The sequence below is a fragment of the Vombatus ursinus genome, unplaced genomic scaffold (genome assembly GCF_900497805.2).
Source record: "Vombatus ursinus unplaced genomic scaffold, bare-nosed wombat genome assembly UNPS02001419.1, whole genome shotgun sequence".
NCBI lineage: Eukaryota > Metazoa > Chordata > Mammalia > Diprotodontia > Vombatidae > Vombatus > Vombatus ursinus.
The window spans coordinates 23,129,837-23,150,336 of record NW_020941197.1 but is presented as its reverse complement, the minus strand read 5'-3'; the positions used below and the strand labels follow the sequence as shown (position 1 = coordinate 23,150,336).

The 20,500-nt window shown below is 43.0% G+C and overlaps 2 protein-coding genes across 6 annotated transcripts in view; one reads left to right on the top strand and one right to left on the bottom strand.

Annotated features, from left to right (window-relative positions):
• CFAP44 (cilia and flagella associated protein 44) overlaps positions 1–4,976 on the top strand; it is a 143,747-nt gene extending 138,771 nt beyond the window's left edge. The window contains exon 34 of one of the 2 annotated variants that reach the window (XM_027867421.1): positions 4,893–4,976. In XM_027867421.1, the coding sequence (XP_027723222.1) occupies positions 4,893–4,949 (57 nt within the window). In that variant the 3' untranslated portion in view covers positions 4,950–4,976. Of the gene's footprint in view, positions 1–2,185; positions 3,226–4,892 lie in introns of those variants that run through there. The other variant, XM_027867415.1, reaches the window with a different exon arrangement.
• The window catches only part of BOC (BOC cell adhesion associated, oncogene regulated), a 94,648-nt gene continuing 77,021 nt past the window's right edge, over positions 2,874–20,500 (bottom strand). The window contains exons 8-20 of one of the 4 annotated variants that reach the window (XM_027867433.1): positions 20,203–20,475; positions 18,034–18,341; positions 13,669–13,831; positions 12,043–12,153; positions 10,739–10,945; positions 9,899–10,080; positions 8,990–9,095; positions 8,314–8,436; positions 7,359–7,580; positions 6,210–6,436; positions 5,909–5,985; positions 4,962–5,155; positions 2,874–3,652 (exon numbers count right to left, since the gene is read on the bottom strand). In XM_027867433.1, the coding sequence (XP_027723234.1) occupies positions 3,468–3,652; positions 4,962–5,155; positions 5,909–5,985; positions 6,210–6,436; positions 7,359–7,580; positions 8,314–8,436; positions 8,990–9,095; positions 9,899–10,080; positions 10,739–10,945; positions 12,043–12,153; positions 13,669–13,831; positions 18,034–18,341; positions 20,203–20,475 (2,378 nt within the window). In that variant the 3' untranslated portion in view covers positions 2,874–3,467. The remainder of the gene's footprint in view (positions 3,653–4,961; positions 5,156–5,908; positions 5,986–6,209; positions 6,437–7,358; positions 7,581–8,313; positions 8,437–8,989; positions 9,096–9,898; positions 10,081–10,738; positions 10,946–12,042; positions 12,154–13,668; positions 13,832–18,033; positions 18,342–20,202; positions 20,476–20,500) is intronic. The other 3 variants (XM_027867452.1, XM_027867443.1, XM_027867461.1) reach the window with 3 other exon arrangements.

Below are 20,500 nucleotides of genomic sequence, written 5' to 3'. Positions count from 1 at the left end.
TTAGCACCTACTATGGTGCCTTGGATGGAGTGGAAGCTTGATAAATATTTGTTGGCTGGGAGGTGATTAGTCTGGGGCAGTTGGTAGGATAGATTAGAAAGGTGGCTTTCCCTGAAGACAAGAAGAGTTCAGAGGCTATTACAATAGCTTATGCATACAATGAAAAAGGCTAGAACACGGTGTTTATGGCTGAGCAAAAATTGCCGTATTCTCTCTGATAAATGAAACCTAAAGTCCTTTTCTTACTGTGGAAAAAAATGTCAAATTTGGATCAGATTTCAAATGAAAGCTCATTAGGACACTGTGACTGTCATATGGTGGTCGAGAAGGGATGGGGTGGTGTCAGAGGTAGTGATCAAAGAGGATCCAAAATGATTCCAAGGTGTTAGATTGGGGAAGTAGGAGACGCAAAGTACTTCGGTCAGACATTAGGACATGGGAAAAGTGTCATTGTTAAGAGAGAGGGCCATTGGGTCAAATCAACAAGCATTTTTAAAGTGCTTGTTATTTGCCAAGCACTCTGCTAAGGATTAAAAAATCTCTGTTCTCAAGGGGCTTATATTTTTGGGGGAAGACAAAAAGTAAATAACTAGGTACATACAAGAAATACACAGCATAGACAGAAAGAAATCTCAAGAGGGGAAGTCATTAGCGGCTGAGGATGGGGGTGGGGTGAGGACTGGGAAGAGCCTCATGCAGAATATGAGATTTGAGCTTAGTCTTCAAGAAGGCAGGGAAATTGAGAGGGGGAGAATTCTAGGTGTGGGGAAAAGCCAGTAGAGAAGGCACAGAAGTATATTAAGGGAGTACACCCAAAATTGTAGTGATCTGGGTACATGATTTAAAAAAAGTTTGGAACATCCCTCACCTGGATAATTATCCAACATTTCTACCGCAAGATTATGGATATTGTGTTATTGTTACTTTTTATATACACAACATCCCTTAGTTTGTCTTTATGTTTATATGCCTCCTTAACTAGGGATGATATTGTTTTTCAGTTGTTTCTGACTCTCTCTGACCCCATTTGGGGTTTTCTTGGCAAAGATACTGAAGTGGTTTGCCATTTCCTTCTCCAGCTTATTTTCCTGATGAGGAACTGAAATAAACAGAGTTAAGTGACTTGTCCAGGGTCACATAGCTAATATTTTGAGGCTGGAGTTGAACTCATGAAGATGAGCTTCACCCGATTCCAGGCCCAGTGCTCTATCCTCTGCGCCACCTAGCAGCCCCGCTATGAATTCCAAATTTGAATTATTCAGGCATGTTTTTAGTGTATGTATTGAGGCACACATTTCACCAAAGACACGTTGACATCAGAAAGAATTAACATAGCTGGCAAAGAGAACCTGCTAGATAGGATTAGGAAGGTGGTAAAACTTGTCTTTGGTATTTTCCTCCATCCCTTTTTGCAGCCCTACTCCATAGATAGGTTGTGTCCTTATATATTCCTGTGGCTGTGGACAGCCTCCCATATGTGGTGATGCACTGAAGACTACCTTGCCTGGACAATGCCCCAAGCTCCAAAATGGCTGCTGAAGGGTATCTCCACTTCCCTTTCCCCCATGTTCAATTCTCATGGGGCAGGGGATTCTGATTAGAGGTTGGACTAAAACAGCTTATTAAGTTAATTTGCACCAGTGTATGAGTGGCTGAGAGCTAGCTTAATTTATGAACTCCTACATGTAAACATTTACATTTTGAAAGAGTGGCTAATTAATCAGAAGGAAAGTCTCTTGTTCTATAACAATAACAGCTAGTATTTATATTGCACTTTAAGGTTTACAAAGCACTCTAAAAATATTATTTTATCTTTGCAACAACCCTGGGAGGTAGGTGCTATTATTATCCCATTTACAGATGAGGAACCTGAGGCAGATGTAAGGTCATACAACTAGTAAGTGCTTGAGGCCATAGTTTAACTCAGGTGTTCCTGTCTCCAGGAAGTCCGTTGCTCTAGCCACTGCACCACATAGCTGCCTGCTAGTTTCAAGAGATTTCTTTCTGGGTAGACCCCTCAATTTAAGAGAGCAGTTTACCACCAACTCTGCCTCTATTTCTCTGTTAGGCAGGCTCTTCTGTTAGGTGGCAGAGAGAAAAAACATTTTCATTTTCCAAATGGGAATAAATCAGATGCTCAAAGGAAGAATGTTGAAGGTTTTTTTTTTTATTATTTTCCCAATAGGGTAATGCCTTCCAGGGCCCTCGGAAAGCAGACATTGTGGCCAGGGAGAAGATCACTGAGCTGATCCAGATCCAGGCTGAAAAGATTCTAGCTTTGAAAGAAGAAATTGCTATCTTGCGCAGGAAAGGTGGTCTTATCCTCCCACCAATTAGCAGTGCCCGCTAAATGTTAATGCACCGTATTAATTGTTGTTTTCCAATCTGTCCTCTCCAATTTTTGTCTCTCACACACACAGCACTAAAATTTGCTTTTCACCCACCTGATGATATCTGCAAGGGAAAATGTGTACATACACATACATATACACACATGTGTATACACACACACACACAACTCTCTGCACAAAAGGGGGTCAGTCTTGTTTGTTCAACTTAATCACGTACTATCTATAAGCAAGTCCTTGAAAGAGGCTTGGGTTCCAACTTGAAAGTCTCCCACACAGATTCAGCAGCTAAATAGGTCATTCTGGGGAAAAGCCCCCAAACAACAGCCCTTTAAAAATTCATAAGCCAGGAAGAATGGCAGTGTCTGCTCCCTCTCCCCAGTCTCCTCCCGGAAGGTAGACATGAACATTTCACAAATGCGTCTTTCTGGTTCTTCATATGTTCAGAAAAGAATCTTTAAGAAACATTTAGAAAAGATGTGGACTCATTTTCCTGAAGGGTTTTAGAAATGACCAAACTGAAGGTTAGAGAGAAGACTAAACATTTATTTAGAAGTTACAGTGTTTGTTTTTACAGAGCTATGTTGCCACAGATTATTGAATCGGGAAGGTTTGTTAATGCTTATAAAGTACTGTACACATTTTAGTCTGTTCTTCTGGTCATACCATGAAAAAAATCACTTCCTGTTGTACCAAATTCAGCCGATCTATTGAGTTGGGTTTTCTTATTCCCCCAGTATGCGCTGTGATCAACCATGTTAAGCTCTCATGAAGAATGTGCCTAAGATGTGTGTTCCTTTCCTTCTCTCCTAATGGGCACTCAGCACTGTTCCTGGTAGTTGTGGAAGTTGGAAATAAAAGGTTACTTCTGTACCCAGTCCGTATGTGTCAGATGACAGTCTCTCCTGCTTGTTTTTTTCTCAAACTGCGGCTTTATATTTTCAACGTGGTACATCTCACTGGATGGGATTCTATACGTCTCTCCAGTATGTTAAGGAACATATACATTTATTTACAAGTGCATAAATATATAAATATGGCTGTAATAGAAAAATAAATACCCATTTTTCTCTGTCTCTTTTTAAAACAATATAGTCTTTTCAGGGAAGTGGCTTCAGCCTAAATTGTGGGAGGTGGAGTCTCAAAAGACACATGTATTGGTGGGCTAGGAGACAGTCTCTTTCCAGGGTCCTGTCCTAAATAGGTGCCTGGGGGATGGTGAGGACACCATTCTCCTCTCACTTGCAAGGAGTGAGGGCTATCCACGTCTTCCACTGGTACAAGGCCCAGGCAGCAGGGTGGCCCTAGAGTGAGAAGAGGATGGAAAATTAAAATCCAAACACCAAAAGGAATCAAAGTATAGCCTGATAAATTATCCCACCTGTTAGTAATAGGAGACAATCAGGCCCTGAAAGGTCAGATTTGCTTGCAACATAAATCTTGAACATCTTCCAAGATGATCTACTCCCATCACCCATTTCACACATGTAGAGAAAGGGCCATTATTACCTGGGCCATACCTAAGTATTTCTGTGGCAGGACTATATTCCTGAACCCCCTGGGGAAAGGCTTTTTTTTTTTTTTTTAAACAATTCAGAAGAAATCCTAACAACATTTTGAAAGCCCCTAGCCCCAGAGGGCTCTTTCTCCCCATGCTGTTCACATCTCCATGATTAATTATTCCCATTTTACATTTAATTACCCCCAGGCCAAAGGGATCTCATCTGAAGCTCATCTGAGGCCAACTTCAGATAATCTCCCAAAAAGTTCCAGAGGACTCCTGATGAAGAACATTATCCATCTCTTGATTGAGAGGTGATGGACTTAAGATGCAGAATTAGACAATACATTTTTGGACAGGGCCAATGTGCAGATTTGTTTTGCTTGACTATGCCTATTTGTTGAAACTTTTTCTTTTTTTTCAATAGTAAGGGAAGGGAAGGAGAGAAAATAAGTGCATGTTAACTGAAAAATAAAGTAAAATTTAAAAAATAATCTCCAAGCTGGTAAGGCCCATGTCCTGCACATTGCCCAGAAGGCATGCTATGGCTGCCCAATAAAATAACTGGCAATATTCCCCAAAGCCCCAACTTCTACCAATTCCTATGGAAGACTGGCCCAAAGAAAGCAGAAATAGAAATGGCTTTAAGTAACTTGGAGAAAAGGCAGCACAAAGAGTTATTATTATGTTATTTGTAAGACTTTGGCTCCTGTTTCACTGATTAATGTAAATCTTATTCCTTAATTAAAAAACAAGACATAACAAGGCAGTGTGTTTCTGGATGATTAGAGGTGCCTCAGTGTAAGAAGAGGCAACAGAAATTTGATAATGATCCTGAAACTCACAGTCCAGGAGAGCTTACTGCTTCACTGTATTCAGAAGTATTCATGGAATATTTCTCTTCTTACTGGTCAGCGTGGCCCAACACCTGCAATATTGCAATATGATCTACCTGGAACTTCCCCTCTGCAGATCACAGCAGGACTATAGCCATTAAAGGAACATGCCTGAGCCTTCACCCTATTTCTTCCATTTCCTTTCAGTCTGAAAGTTCTGGGGAGTGTCCCACCACATCCTGTCTTTTAAGGAGAGTCCCTTAGCCTGCTGCAGACCTGGATGAAATGGAGAGTCCCACAATCCGTCCCGCCGAGGGCTTTCAGATGCATTCCTTATCCCCGACTGGCGGACGGCAGCAGGCTCTTCCTGAAGATGACAGCAATCATCATGGGACTGAAGCAGCTGGTGAGTAGAGTCATCTGGAAGCGTGTACAGGAAGGTGTTCTCTTCAGGGCTAGAGTCAGGTTCCCTTTAAGGCAAGAGAACAAGTGGGAAGGTGAGGCAAGGCGTGGATTTTCAGGCTCAGCACAACCCTCTTGTCCCTTCTCCCTTCGTGGGCAGGTTTTCCTTTCACTCCTCAAGCATTTCTTAAATGCCCACTCTTTTGTAGGTACTATGCATTATAGGTAACATAACACTGGGGATATAAAGACAAAAGCAAAAAACAAACCCAGCTTCTGCCCTCAAAGAGCTGATGCTTTTGTTATTTTATATCAAGACCTTAGAAGGTTAGATTGCATATCTATGTTTGTTCATGTATCAGTTATCAAGGGAAAACCTGTATGAGAAGAGTGGATTACTCAGTTATTCATAACTCATATGCCACATCATCATGCCTACTGTTAAATTCCAATATGGTCATGCTGGGTTCACGTAATTACATACATAGTAATATAGCAGGGGCTCTCTACACAACATATGGGAAGGTGCATGAGTAGGACTGAGCTACTCAGAGGACATACAGGCTAAAACAGGCATATGTACCTGGATGCACCTGCCCTATGAGGCAAGGAGAGTTTTTTAGGAAGCCATTACAAGCTAGGTAACCCAACCAATTTATGTTCCAGAGTGGCAGAAACATCCTAATTATAAATAGTTTAACAGTTATTCTGACCCCCCAAAATGGCTGTTCTGAAGATTTGGGAAGCTTTGAAAATTTTTGAGTAGACTAAGAGCTTCTTGGCTTCCACCATCTAGGTCTTGGGGAGCCAGTAAGTTTTACCTGATTGCTTGGTGACTTTTCTGAGTGTGTCCATTCCCAAGGATTTTTCCCTGCAGCAAGCTGCTGTTATGATCCTGCTGTTAAAAGGTGAGAAGATGACAAAAGAGTCTTAGAGAGACTGGGATTCTTTGCCTCATTATCAAGATCTAGCTTTATGAGGAAGATAGTCTGGATTGGGAACACGGGCAAAACCTATTGGAGGCCAGTTAGGGTGGATGAGGAGGTTGGCAGCCCCAATTCTACTTAGTCAGTTTAGAATACACCCTAATCATCACACATACAAGTCCGGGGTATGAGTTACCTGCTGAAGCTCTCCTGGGCTGTACTCTTGGGTTTTCACACCTGGATAGCCCAGGGCAGCTGAGGGACAAGCCCTATTAACACGTAAACCATTGGCATAGGGCTGTCCATTGATGTAGGGCTGTCCATTAGTTCGGGGGGCAGAGATCCCTCGCAGAGGCACCATCGTGTATTGGCAGGAGGAAGATAGCAGTGCTGTGCTAGGGAAACCCAGGTCAGCAGTTTGCTCTGGAAGGAGAAGAGGAAAGAGATGCATACTCAGGCTGAGGGAAGTATAGGACAGTTTGGGAGCTTCCTACATAAGCTTTATAATGAGTCTTCCAGTAAACTGCTGGCCACAGTGACAGAAATGGAGTGGGTGGGGAGTTGGCATTTCTTCCAGAGATACAGAGGGAGAGGGGGAGCTTCCCACTTGCTCTCAGGCATGCCTCAGAATTTTCTCCCACCTTCCTGGCTCCTTTTTTTATGATATCAGAGAAGACCAGGTGAGGCAGCCTGGGGTCAGGGAGATAACAGGCTTGCCCTGTGTTCTCTTCTGTAGTTCACACACGTGAATTATAAGAGGCCTGACCAAAGGTAATGGCTGAATAGGCAAAGCAGGGGCAGGCACTGATTTAGAAAGAAAAAAGGCAGCTGGTGTAGTCAAAACAGGGGGTAAAGATTGGCAGCTTGAGCCAAGAGGAATAAGGCAAAGACAAAAGCATTGCCATGTAGATTGTTGGGAGAATATATCAGCTTTACATGATCAATCAGCTTAATGAATAGAGTGGGTCAATCAGTCAACAATTAAAAACAATTAAACATGTATTATGCGCTTAATCTTATCAATCATACAGTCAGCATTTATTAAGCACATACTATGTATGTGTCAGACACTGTGCTAAGGACAAGGGATACAAAGAAAGGCAAAAAGCTGAATATTGTCCTCAAGCAGCTCACATTCTAACGGGGCTGGGGTCTCAGTCATCTTTGCCTTCCCATGAAGTCTCTGGGGGATATGGTGTCCTGGAATGCGCTCCCAATAACCTACACAGCATTGCTCTTACTGGGGCCTTCATTGTGGGCGGGGTGGGCAGCAATTTTCTGCAAGTCCCTCTCACTTGCTAGCTTAGCACAGGCTGCCCCCATCTTGCCCACAGCAGTCACTCACTTTGCTTGGACCACGCTCGCCATAAACAGAAAGGTATGAAGGCCACGATGATAAGGACGATTGAGCCCAAGACCACACCCACAATCAGGTAGGGCAGGTCACTGGAGCGGGCCACCATAGCCCCAGAGCCACCGGGACGATCCCCTGGATCTAGCGGCAGTATTGGTGGTGGGGCCAGAGTAGGGGGCAGAAGCCGGCCTGGTTGACCAGAAGGCTTACGTGCTGCAAAAAGAGTAAAAATAAAAATTCAATGATTGCTCTTGGGTATTTACTCAGCATCAATCAGAGTGTTCTATGGGTGTGGATGTCGATTCACAGGGATCAGATTCCTATGTCTAGGTCACATTCAGGACTGTGTCAGAGCCAGCTCATACCAATTCCTGGGAGCTAACTGTTAAATTTTCAGTGTGGGCATTCACACTGTGGAAATTGGCTAACACTACAAATCAGGGCTTGCTTTGTTCTTTTGTTGACTTTCTAGACTTAAGAAAGTGATGGAGAAAATGTTAATAATGCAAATTAAATTTAAGTGTGTCCTAAGTATACTGAAATGTGTTGTTGTTGTTCAGTCATGTTCATGGACCTTGTGGACCACAGCATGCCAATACTGTCCATGGAGTTTTCTTGGCAAAGATACTGAAGTGGTTTACCATTTCCTTTTCCAGTGGATTAAGGCAACTTTGCCTCACTTAAATCTAATTCACAGGCAAGTCAAGACATCACCCTGTGGTATCACTGGTCCTCTTCAAATATGAAGGCAAATGGATATTAAGTACTTGCTCAGGGTCACACAGCTAGTGGTGTCTAAGATAGCATTTGAACTCAGGTCTTCCTGACTCCAGGCCCAGCGCTCTGTGCACTACGGCACCACCTAGCTGCCTCCCGAAATGCAAGCACTAGGAATTATGATATAGTAAGGTGAAGGCTGGAGTTGGACCACAGTGGAGCGAAGTACCTTTGGTTTCACAGATCATCACGTTGCTGAACTCACTCTCGCCACCCTCGTTGAAGCATTGCATCTTAATGTCATATGAGGTCTCTGGCTGCAGATGGCTGATGGAGTGCCAGTAGCGGTCCCCTAGAAAGAAAACACACGTCATAGCCACTAGGCGAGCCACAGCCACTTGTGGGCTCCGGGTGCTACCTAAATATTTACCTTGCAGTTTCTAAGTATTCCCACATGACGACATGCTAGTCTGTCCTATTAAAAAGCATGGGTGTCTATGGCAGGGCCTGTATACTGCTGCTACTTTATGCAAGGAAACCACCAAGAGGGACCACAAAACTGGACAGAGCATTGGTATCATAAGCTCATAGCTTTAGATCTGGAAGAAACCTGTAGGTGACATCTGGTCTAACATTCTTAATTTACAGATGAGGAAACTGAGCCCCAAAGCCTAAGGTACATGACAGAAGTGGGATTCGAACGTGGGTCTTCAGACTCTAAATCCATGCTGCCTCTTCCTCATGGAAGCAGCCCAGACTCAGGTTCTACATTACCCCAGGCTCTGGCTATGGGATGATACCACTTATCATTAAGACCCGAAATCTAAGAGGCTCATCATTGCAAGCTGAACATTTTATACGCTCCTCATTTGTATCTCACCACAAATCACCCGGTGTGGTCTTACCTTCTACTACATCCTTCTTGTAGTCACTGTCATTGTCGCTGTCTGTGGGACGATAGTAGATGTAAAAGCCATGGATTGGGGTGTTGTTGTTACTGGCTGATTTGTACTACAAGGAAAGGAGGAGAAACCAGTTACCAATGGGACACAGAGTCAATCGGAGCCAACCCCCTGCTGTTCTAGAAGCTTCCCTTCTCGTGAGGTTGAGCTCCGTCACTTCCCATGGTATGCTTTGTAAAGTTTTCCCTACCGTATTATTTCTTCCTCTGGGGTAGAGTTCAAAACTATGTGCTTCTTGAAAGCACTGTATCCTTCTTGAAAAATGCTGCAGAAATTTCATAGTGTCCCCAGAGATGGTTCCTTACTTCTTTTTTTCATGTCAGCCTTGAGAGGGGTGTGTGTGTGTGTGTGTGTGTGTGTGTGTGTGTGTGTGTGTGTACTGATTAACCGAAGAAGTGGGGATACCACTATCAATACTGTTTGCCTCCTGAATGGTAATCACTATGTAGCATGGGGACGTAGTGACTTTGGTTACTCTTGAAGGTTTATCAGACAAAGTTTTCAAGATACTTCCCGTTTTTAAATCCTATTATACAGGGACCCCAAATTTAGCCTTTCTCCTTAGATTTGCCAATTCTCAATCCTAGCTAGAGTGGAATACAAGAATTTAGGATTAGCCTGAGAAACTGGAAAAATCGGCTGTTTGGAAAGTAATTCTGGCAGAAGATAGTATTCTAAGGATTAGAAATTAAGAACCCATCTCACACATGGAATAGCACGAGGCTGAGCCCTAAATTGGGAAGTGAAGGAGTAACTTTTTCTAGTAGTTTAAATATACTTAAAACAGCTTCCACCCCCTAAATGAAAATTGGTTCCATTTTTATGAATTAATAGAGCCATACTCCTGCTTACCACCCACTTCAGCATGATGGTGGTCTCATTGACAGCATCAGTGAAGGTGATATAGGGCCCTGTGACAGGCCTCTCATACACACGGTTACTATATCCTGACACCACATAGGGTCGGGAAGCAGCGCTGGGCTCACTCTCTCCTAGGATGTTTAGTGCACGGACACGGAACTTGTAGGAGGTGCCTGGTGGGAGAAACAAACTCACTGGAGCAGCAGGCTAGAGAACATGTAATTCCTCCCCCCACCCCCCCCCCGTTAGAATCCAAAACTCAGAAGATACCTTTTGGTTGACTTTTCCCCAAGATTTTCTAACTCAATAAATCTGTGAGGCATCAATTGACTGCTCTCTATAATTCTAAGAAAACTTCTAGGCAATGAGGCAACCAGTATATCAAAAAGCATTTGTTTCTATTTTTTGTTTGTTTAGCAATTGGGGTTAAGTGACTTGCCCGGGGTCACACAGCTAGGAAGAGTCTGAGGTCAGATTTGAACTCGGGTCCTCTTGACTCCAGGCCTGGGGTTCTATCTACTGTACCACCTACCTGCCTGCCCCCACCTCCCCCTAATAAAGCTAGTATTTGTATAACACCTTAAAGTTTGCAAAAAGCTTTAAATATGCCATCTCATTTAGTCCTCAAACTAACCTGTGAAGTAGGTTAGTGGGGTACTCATAGGGTGGGGGACAGGGACGCTTTCATCAGAGCCAATCCCCTGGAGCTCTGGAAAGCTGGCATCTTTGTGGGGCTGAGCTTGCCCATACCACTTAGAGCAGGCACTTATAAACCTTGTTTCTTTAACTGAACTATGTAGCTCTGGAGCCACCAGTGACTCCATTCTCTACCTTTTTCCAGTCCTGTGATCTCCACTGACAACCGAGAGGGAGGGATGGCACTGGTGGCCAGAATCCAGTCCCCAACTTTCTTTAGCTTCTTGTATTCCACTCGGAAGGATTGAATAGGGAAGCCGCCATTTCCACGGGGGATCCAGGTCACGTACGCAGATGTCTCAGAGGCCATGGAAATGGTGGGACGGTCTGGGGCTTCTGGGGCTGAAGGAAGGGAGAAGTAGAATATGTGACAAGTTTCTCTTCACTGGTGTGACCTTAGACTCCTACGAGTTGGAAAGACCTTAGAAGCAGGAATGCCAAAATGAAAACGGAATGATAATAATAGGCAGTAATCGATGACATTTATAAAGTGTCCTAAGGTTTATAAAATACTTTATATTATGTTAGGCAGTGTCCTAAAATATATTATTATATTTTATATTATATTCTTGTATTATCATACTTGATCCTATAACAACATGAGGTAGGTGCTATTATGATCCCCATTTTACAGATGAGGAAACTGAGGCTAAAGAAGTTAGGTGACTGGTCCGGGGTCACACAGCCAGCAAGTGTATGAGGTAGGCTTTGAACTCAGGTCTTGCTAACTGACCATAACACATCAGTTACTTCTGCTTCTGTGATAATGGTCAGGCTAGATAAATGTCAGCTAGCTGGCAACTGTCATAAGAGGATTATGAATTTACTACATGGAAGATTCCACTTTATAGCACCCCTGATGGGTTATTGTCTATTACTGTCTACACATACTGTTATTGTCTACACATAACTCCATTGGTAACTGGAACAGATTGGCCTGAGACAGAGCAGGTTCCTTTCTCAAGGGAAGGGATTCCCTGACTAAGGCTTAAGTAACATAAAGAAGGAGGAACAAGGTCCTTCCTCTGCTCTCATCCAGCAGATGCCCATCATCCCAATTCCCAGAGAGGCTTAAAAAAATGTTCAGAGCAGAGTAGTGTATATCTATCTATCTATCTATATATATATAGATATATATATATAGATATGATATATGTTTTGTTTTATTTTATTATTATATTATTTTATTTAATTTTTTTTTTTTTCTATCCCCCCCCCCCCCCCCCCCCCCCGCCACATACACATTAGCCTAAGGAGCATTTTGGGACCAGGTCTTGCAGAATTATGGGCCCTTATAACAAAAGACCCCAGCCACCTGTAACGACAGAATGGGCCTCTGAGCCCCTGAGTCCAATGGTCCTACTTCCTCCTCCCACTGCAGATCTCTGGGGCCTCGCTGTCCACTTCCCCTCCCCAGCTGCTGTTAGGGGGTGCCTTACGGGAGAGGCGGCTGTTGTCTAGCTGGTTGTTACTCTGGGTGCTGGCACCTGGATCGTCTCTCTGGATCTGCTGCTCCTTGCTGGCAACAATCTCAGGTTTGGGCCTCCGACCTGTATCAAAAAGGGGTCAAGTTCAGGGAGGAAGGGATGCGGGGCCCATCTGTGTTTATATCTCACAAAGGTGTTACTCTGAGGAAGTGCTAAGTGTTCTAAGCAGCTGATATAAATATAAGGGGTTGCTGGAGGGTGGGGAGCGGGAGAGAAGTGGCCAGTGCAGGTGGGGAGGTGGTGTCCTATCTGAACACGCACAGGGTTTTGCTGCTACAGTCCACCACATGGAGAACCCTGCAGTTCAGCTTCCTCACTTGAAGTCAGCAATGGGAGAAAGGTCCTATTTATACTCAGTTTTGGCTCAGCAGCCAATCAAAGCTTTCTCTCACCCCACAGTAAAGGGGAAAGGAAACAGGAAACAGTCATAGAATACTTGGGCAAGCTTTGAGTAGAGGAGCAGAACCCTTCCCTTACACAAGGGTACCAGCCCAGGGCAAGGGGAGATTGCAAGAGGCAAAAACACTGCTCGTGGTCATCCTCCAGGGATGGCACTTTTATTAGCTAGTACCCCGTTGGAGGAATAATAACCAATATTGTAAATAAATTCCTCAATGGCACCTTGAATCAAAGGCTCTTTCTCTCTCTCTCTCTCTCTCTCTCTCTCTCTCACACACACACACACACTTGTTTATTTTTAATTATTTATGGAATAAGACAAGCATTTCCATAACATAGTATAATAAAAAAGATGATTGCACACGAAACTGCAAATCTACTATGTACAACTTGCTATTCCTTCTAAATATATAATAAAGTTATCATGTAAATTTCTTTTTTTCTTCCCTCCCCATAGATGGCTACCATTAGACACAAATAGGTGTGTGTATGTGTGTGTATATACACACACATATATATATATAATTATTCTATACATCTATTAGTTCTTCCTCTAGATGCAGGTAGCATCTTTCTTCATATGTCCTTTATAGTTAATTTGGATGGTTATAATAGTCAAAATGATTTATTCACTTAAAGTTGTTCTTAGAGCAATATTGCTGTTACTATACACAATGTTCTTTTGGTTCTGCTCATTTCATTCTCTCTCTCTATACATACATACATACATACATACATACATACATACATACATACATATATATAATGCCATATAGTAGATGCTTAACAAATTCTTGTGGAAAGAATTAATGTTTTTAAAGCATGACAATTTTCTGGTTATGCTTTACCCCCAGTATAATACTGCTATCCCTTGGTATTAAAAGAGAGGGGAGAGTCAAAAGAGTGTGTAGAAAGTTATAAAACCAGGAATGGAAATAAGGTACCCCATCTATCTGGGGACTACATTAGGGAAAGCACATAATGAGCGCAAGTAATCACCAACACAGATCCCAGGAGGTTTTACAACAAATGGAAATACCAACTGTACAGAAAGATAAAGGCCAAGATTTTCACCAGGAGTAAGGGGGAAAGGAAACTCCTTTTTCACACAGGGAAGAACCCTTCAATAGTCCCTCAGGATGATGCCCAAAAGCCAATGAGGTAGCAAATAACTGTTACCAGTTCGAAATGTGACCATGGCTGTTTGTCCCTCCCCAGCACAGTTGTAAGCTGCCATTTCAACTTCATATAAGCTCCCAGGGTCCAATCTGGTCAGTGTCAAGCGGTGTTGGTTAGCTGGAATGCCTGAGATGGTCCACTCATCAGAGGAATTTATAACCTGCTGGAGAAAAGGACTTAAATGAGGTCTGGTCTTTTCCTGAGGTTTCTACTGAAAGTGCTTTTTGGAGTTAAAGGGCCCACTAAGGAGGAAGGCAGACGTGACAGACATTTAGTGGGGAGGAATGGTGGAGAAAGGGGGTGATGATCAAGGTCAGTTATGCCCTGATCTCAGACGCATTTAGGCAAGGCCCTGTAAGACTTTTCATAAAGGCAGATTCAACCCATGAAAAATTATTTTACTCTTATTTTATAACTAAAGCAGTTTAGGAAATCAGAGAAGGTCTGATATCATGCAGCTATTCTACCCATACCAACTTTACAGAATCACAGAAGTGGAATGGTCTTATCCAGTCCCACTAGTGCCAGAACAGCAATCCAAACTGCCCTTCCTCATGGCAAGCCTTGATATACTCAGTGACAGCCAACTTATTCCCGCTAAGTCTTTTCTTTTCGAGGCTTAACATTGTCTCAGGATCCTTGCATGGTGTGGCCTCTGGTCCCATTAATTACCCTTATCTGGACATGCTCTAGGGGCGTCACTTTCCCAATGCAGTGATTCCCTGTTAGAATGTAAACTCATTGAGAGGAGTGATTGTTTCATTCTTTGCATTTGTAGTTTTCATGTCCAACACAAGGACAGTTAAGCAGGCATTAACAAATGAACGCTGATGATTGATTGATAATGCTCCAACTGAACAAACAGTTCAGAAGTGATCTGACCAGAGCACAGTGGGACTAAGGTGGGCTCTGAAATTGCTTCCCGTTCTAGATCTCTATGATCCTATATGTTCTACATCCCAACCAAAATGATCTAATTGCAAATATCAAAATTGGATATTTCCTGGTCTTTGCATAGATGTCTCTCATGCCTAGAACGCCTGGGAGTCTATGTGGCAGTACTTGAAGCAATAAAGGCATACCACATAGAGCGTTGGACTTGGGATCAGGAAAAACTGAACTAAAATTCTTCCTCAGACACTTATAGCTGTGTGACCCTGAAAAGACTGCAACTTCTCTGAGCCTCAGTTTCCTCATCTGTAAAATGAGGAAGTTGGAATTGATGGTCTCTAAGACCCCTTCCAGCTCTAAATCTATAATACTGTGAATCACCTAAAGTAAGAGATTTCTACTGAAAAGCAAACAAGAATTTGCCAGGGAGGAAATGACTGGTAGGAAAAGACTTTTATCCCCAAGTGGAATATTATAAAAGTAGAACAAAACCTACCATTCAAGGGACAAGGATGTTTTGGGCTTAATATCAGTTTTTCTTAATTTGTGCCAAAAGGGTGAGGTTTTCATAAGCTGTGAATCCCCAGTGGTGTTGAAAATCCAAACACAGTAGTACAGGGCATGTGCGAGATGGACCAGGAAATGAAACGTGTTATACACGTGTGAAAAAGCGAAACCTGCCAGGATGATTTCAGCTCCCTGGTGTATAAGGGAACATGGAAAAAAAAAATCCTAACAGGTTCACTCTTGTGTTTTTCAACTCTTTTTGTCTGTCAGAATCTCAAAGACAAACTGACACTCAGGAAAGAAACTTCTTTTCAAAATATCATTTCTGCCTTGCTGGTATCCATTTAGTAACTCTAGGAACACTAGAGCCTTTGCAGCCTAAGAGCAGCTGGGCCACTGTTTCTCTGGCTTCTCCTGATCCCCTCAATCTTCCCCTTTCAGGCCCCATACTTCCCCTGGGTTCAGCAAAAAAAAAAAATAATGTCAAGTTAATTATTCACTGTCAAACATGACAAGAAGATAAATTATGTCACAGCGCTGGCATTTCCAGATCACCACAGTCTGGACACTGCCAGCGTGTTGCTCAGTGGGGCAGCTTGGTGGCCACCTATTGGCTTGAAAAATATCATCCTTGTCCACCCCAGGTCTTTTTTCTTGGGGACCAAGGGAGTTTGTTTCCTCCTATCCTCCCATCCCTAATTTGGTATAAGTCTATGAGATGGAGGAGTCCAGTTACATAGGAAAATGAATCCTTGCGCCCCTCTTTCTATGCAAAACTGCCTTGTGTTTGAGACTGTCATATTCCTTTTCTCATTAGTCTGCTTGCTGCAAGGCATCCTGGGTGCCTGAAGAGGCAGCAATGCTATTCAGCCGTTTCAGTCACGTCTGACTCTCTGTGACCCCGTTTGGGGTTTTCTTGGCAAAGATACTGGATTGATTTGCCATTTCCTTCTCCGGCTCATTTGACAGATGAGGAAAGTGAGACAAATGGGGTAAGTGACTTGCTCAGGGTCATGCAGTTAGTAAGTGTCTGAGACTGGATTTGAACTCTGGTAGATGAGTTTTCCTGACTCTAGGTCTAGCGCTCTATCCACTGCACCACTTAGCTGCCCTTTACCTCCCATCTACTCCATCCAAACATGCGTGTGTGTGTATAGATTTTGTGTGTACATAGTTGTTTGCATGTTCTCTTGCCCATTAGACTTGCAAACTCCTTGACTGCAGGGATTGTTTTCTGCCTTTCTTTGCATCCCTGACTCTTAGCACATTGCCTGACATAGAGTTAGTGCTTAATAAAGATTTGCTGGCTTCTTCTGAAGAGGAATAGGTATCTTTAAGTAGGGAACGTAATGAAAAGTCTTGAATGTTTATCAAGAAAATGCTTGTGCTCTTAAGAAAAAACAAGAAAGCCTCACGCACCCAGCATGAAGAAAAATGTTGTTAAAGATTTTTAAAAAGAAAAGACAAACAAACTAGAAAATAATGGAAATCTCCTCTGAAGACAAATAGGCATCTTTTAGTAGTGAATGTATCCCCAGCCTTGCTGTGCTGGCTTGTAATTAAGACCTAAAGTCAAGAGAAACAATGAAGCTGATTCTAGTGATTCCTGGGGTTCTTCCTACCACACAGCCAAGTGACTCTCCCAGGGATCTGCTGAATATTCACCTTGACAGAGAACCTGCTGTTCAAAAAGAAATACTTGAGGTCTGAAACGGTAGTCAGCTTATAACCTACAATATCCGCTGGGCAAAGGTAGAATTAAAATTTAATTCCAAAAACTCTGGAGGAAGGCTTTAAACCTCCACAGAAAACATACTCATAATGACTGTCTCATTTTGTTTTTCTGTCTTCAAAGACAGTTCATCAATGCTAGGATACTGCAGGGTATACGTCAAGAGTCAGAAGGGACCATAGAGGTATCTAGTCTAATGCCATCATTTTACAGATGAGGAAACTGAGGCACAGAGAGGTAATGGCTTGCTCACTAGCAGAGGCAGGATTTAAACCTATATTCCTGACTCCAAATTCAGTATTCTTTCCAAAATATCACATTGCACATTTGGGTCCAAAAGTGGTTCCGAAGGAAAGAAAAGGTGATTGTTAACAGAGAGCTGACAATGATAATAATAATAATAATAATATGTTGTTCTTGTATAATATTGTATCATTGTCATATAATATTATGTAATAGCTATTATGACATAAGAGCTATATTATGATATGTATACTAGATTATGATATATAATATTATATATGATAATAATGATAATAACATTTATATAGTACTTTAAGGTTTGCAAAACTTCCAAGGAGAGTCAGATACAAAGCAGCTTCTGAGAAAAAGAAACAAGAGTTCTGATTAAGCCCAAAATATGGCTCTTTCCTGGGTTTATTAGACATTCGAGCGGCTGCTCCTTCACAGTTGGGATATCCTGGTCAGCCACAGTTATTTTGACTGGTAAGTTTCACCAGCTTTGAAGAATGTCAACTCCATATCCCAGTTTCTGTTGAGGGTGCCATATTCCTGCTAGGTTTGTAACCTCAGTGTCACCTTTGACTTTTGGCATCTCTCATAATGACACCTTCTCTCCACTTACACATCTACCCCCCCTAGTATGGGCCATATCTTGACAGTCTGGGAGACTGGATTTTGGGGGAAGAAGGAGGTTAGGGTAATGTTCAAGTGGAAAACTCCTATGGGGATGAGATGGGTGAGCACAGGTGTAGCAACATATGACTCCACAAGATGAATAGCTGAACCCCAGATTCCTTGTTTGTGAAACCTTGTTGTGGGGCTCTGAGCAGGTGTATTAGACAAGGAAGAAAAAGACTGTCAAGTTTCTTATACCAGCCCCACCCTAAAAGGGGGCATCACCAATTTTAGAAGCTCCCCAGCAATAATGCCAGGGGTGAGTCTCCCTCCGTCTCAACACTAGTAGGTGGGAACATGGAACAAGAGGACCCTACCTTGCGGTGCTTCACCAGGTAGTAGAGGATTGGGGCTCTGTTGCCGCTGTCATGCCGAGGCCTCCACACTAGCTCATAGTAGTCTGTCTTGGAAGTCCTGGGAGAGCTGAGGATGATGGGAGCCTCAGCTGGAGACACCTGCCCCTTTGCAGATGTGCATTGTAGGGAGCCGGGCAGGGCTGTTGGCCTAGGCCTCAGAAGCATAGCTCGATCCCTCAGAGTCCTATCAGGGCTGCTCGGTCTAGCAGGAGGTGTGGGAGACTGAGCTGATCCGAGCTTGGCCTCTCGCCATGGTTTCAGGGTTGTTCCTAAAGACAAAAGAGGAAAATAGATGTAAGGAAGAGCCATTTTAAATGCTACTACTTGCCTGAGATCGTTAGAACTTGCCTTCACTGGACATATTTGCTTGAAAATAGAGAAAAGAGTCAAAGGGAACCAGAAGACTTGGGAAGTAAGATTTTAAAACCACAATATTAAAAATGAAAATCATGATAAATGAGTATCAGTCATGTCTGACTCTTCATGACCCTGTGGACCATCCATGGGATTTTTTTGGCAAAGGTACTGGAGTAGTTGGCCATTTTTTATTCTAGTGGATTCAGGCAAACATATGTTAAGTGACTTGCACAGCAAGTAAGTGTCTGATGCCAGATTTGAACTCAGATCTTTCTGACTCCTGGCCCCTGAGCCACCTACCTGCCAATGAATACACACTAATATATACTAAGCTCCTACTATGTAACTGAGTAATACACAGGTTCTAGAACTAACCAGTCAGGCTCCTTCCTAGGAGTTTTATGATTCTGTGGGGCTGGAGAAGGTGGTGTCTGAAATGATCTCCTTAGACTGTCCAAGTTACAGTGCACAGCCTAGGTGGTTCACAAATGACCACACTGTTTCTAAAGTAGGATGGCTCTTATGAGTATTTGTAGTCAAAGGTTCTTCTCTCCCTTTTTAAGATGGTAGGGCCCAGATGTTAGAATTCAACATATTCAAATTAAATGTTTATCAAAAGCCTAATGTGTCCAGAGCACTGCACTAGATCCTGGGGGAGACATAAAGATAAATAGAAATCTATTTCTGCCCTTACAGTGTATACATTTTTAAAAGCTCTACATCAAAGGACCTGGGTTCAAAACCCAGTCCTACCATTTAGTACCAATGTGGCCTTGATCCTCTCTGAGCCTCCATTTCCTCATTGGTGAAATGAGGAGCTTGGAGATAAAGGTCCCCTCCAGCTTCACCTCTGTGATTCCTGTCCTCAGGAAACACGTAACCTAGTAACATCCAGTGCTAACTGGGAGTAAGTAGGACAGAGAATGAGGAGTGCCATTACTCTTTAAGGGTCAAGTACTGTGGCATGCTCAGACATGTTTCTCCTATTCCACTGAGGTAATACATTGGGAATAAGTCGGGGCAGCTAGGTGGTGCAATGGATAGGGCACTGGGCCTGGAGTCAGGAAGACTTGAGTTCAAATCCAGCCTCAGATGCTTACTAACTGTGTGACCCTGGGCAAGTCACTTAATCCTGTTTGCCTCAGTTTCTTCATCTGTCAAATGAGCTAGAGAAGGAAATGGCAAACCAATCCAGTGTCTTTGCCAAGAAAACCTCAAAAGGGATCCCAAAGAGTCAGACAAGACTGAAAACTGACTAAACAACAACAATCATAGGAATGGAATAGTGTGATCTGGGAGAACCTGAGAGTGCCTGGAGAACAACAGGAAATTAGAAATCAGCTGAAAGTAGATGGGAGTGAGCAAAATAGCACTTTGCTCATGAAGCCTTCCCAACTTACACTGACCAGCACTGATCTTATATCTTCCTTATACCATTCATAGCAGTTATTATCTGTAAAATGCATTTTTCAGAATTTGATGTTTATATGTAATTCAGTAGTCTATTACATACTGTCTCATAGTGGTTTCTAATTATTATTATGTACTTTTTTCTGTTAGTCTTGAATTATTCATGCATATAATTCTTCTCTTTATAGCAAGATCTTAAAATCTCCTTGAAGATAGAACACTCTTATGGTTGGCACTCAATTAACACTTGTTTAATTGAATTAAACCAAAGAGGGTTGACGCAGAGTTAAGGATGAGCAATGAATAAAATACAGATGCAAATGTTGTAGCCAAAAGAAAATGGGATGTTTTGGGCCCGCTCACCAGGCCGGGCTGTCTTCAGCTGTGCCATAGCCTGGGCACTTCCAACTTCATTCTCTGCCATGCACTGGTACACCCCGTCATCCTCAGGCCCTACGCTCACCACCCGTAGGGCCTTACGGGAGAGCCGCAGACGCTGGCTGGCAGCAAGGGGCACAGCATTTCTCAGCCAGAGCACTGAGGGCTGAGGGTTTCCCCGTACTTCACAGGTAAACTTGGCACTCTGTCCCCACGGGATGATCTGCTGAGATAGCTCCATGGTGACCTCAGGGGGTTCTTCATGGGGAAAAAAAAAGCAAGG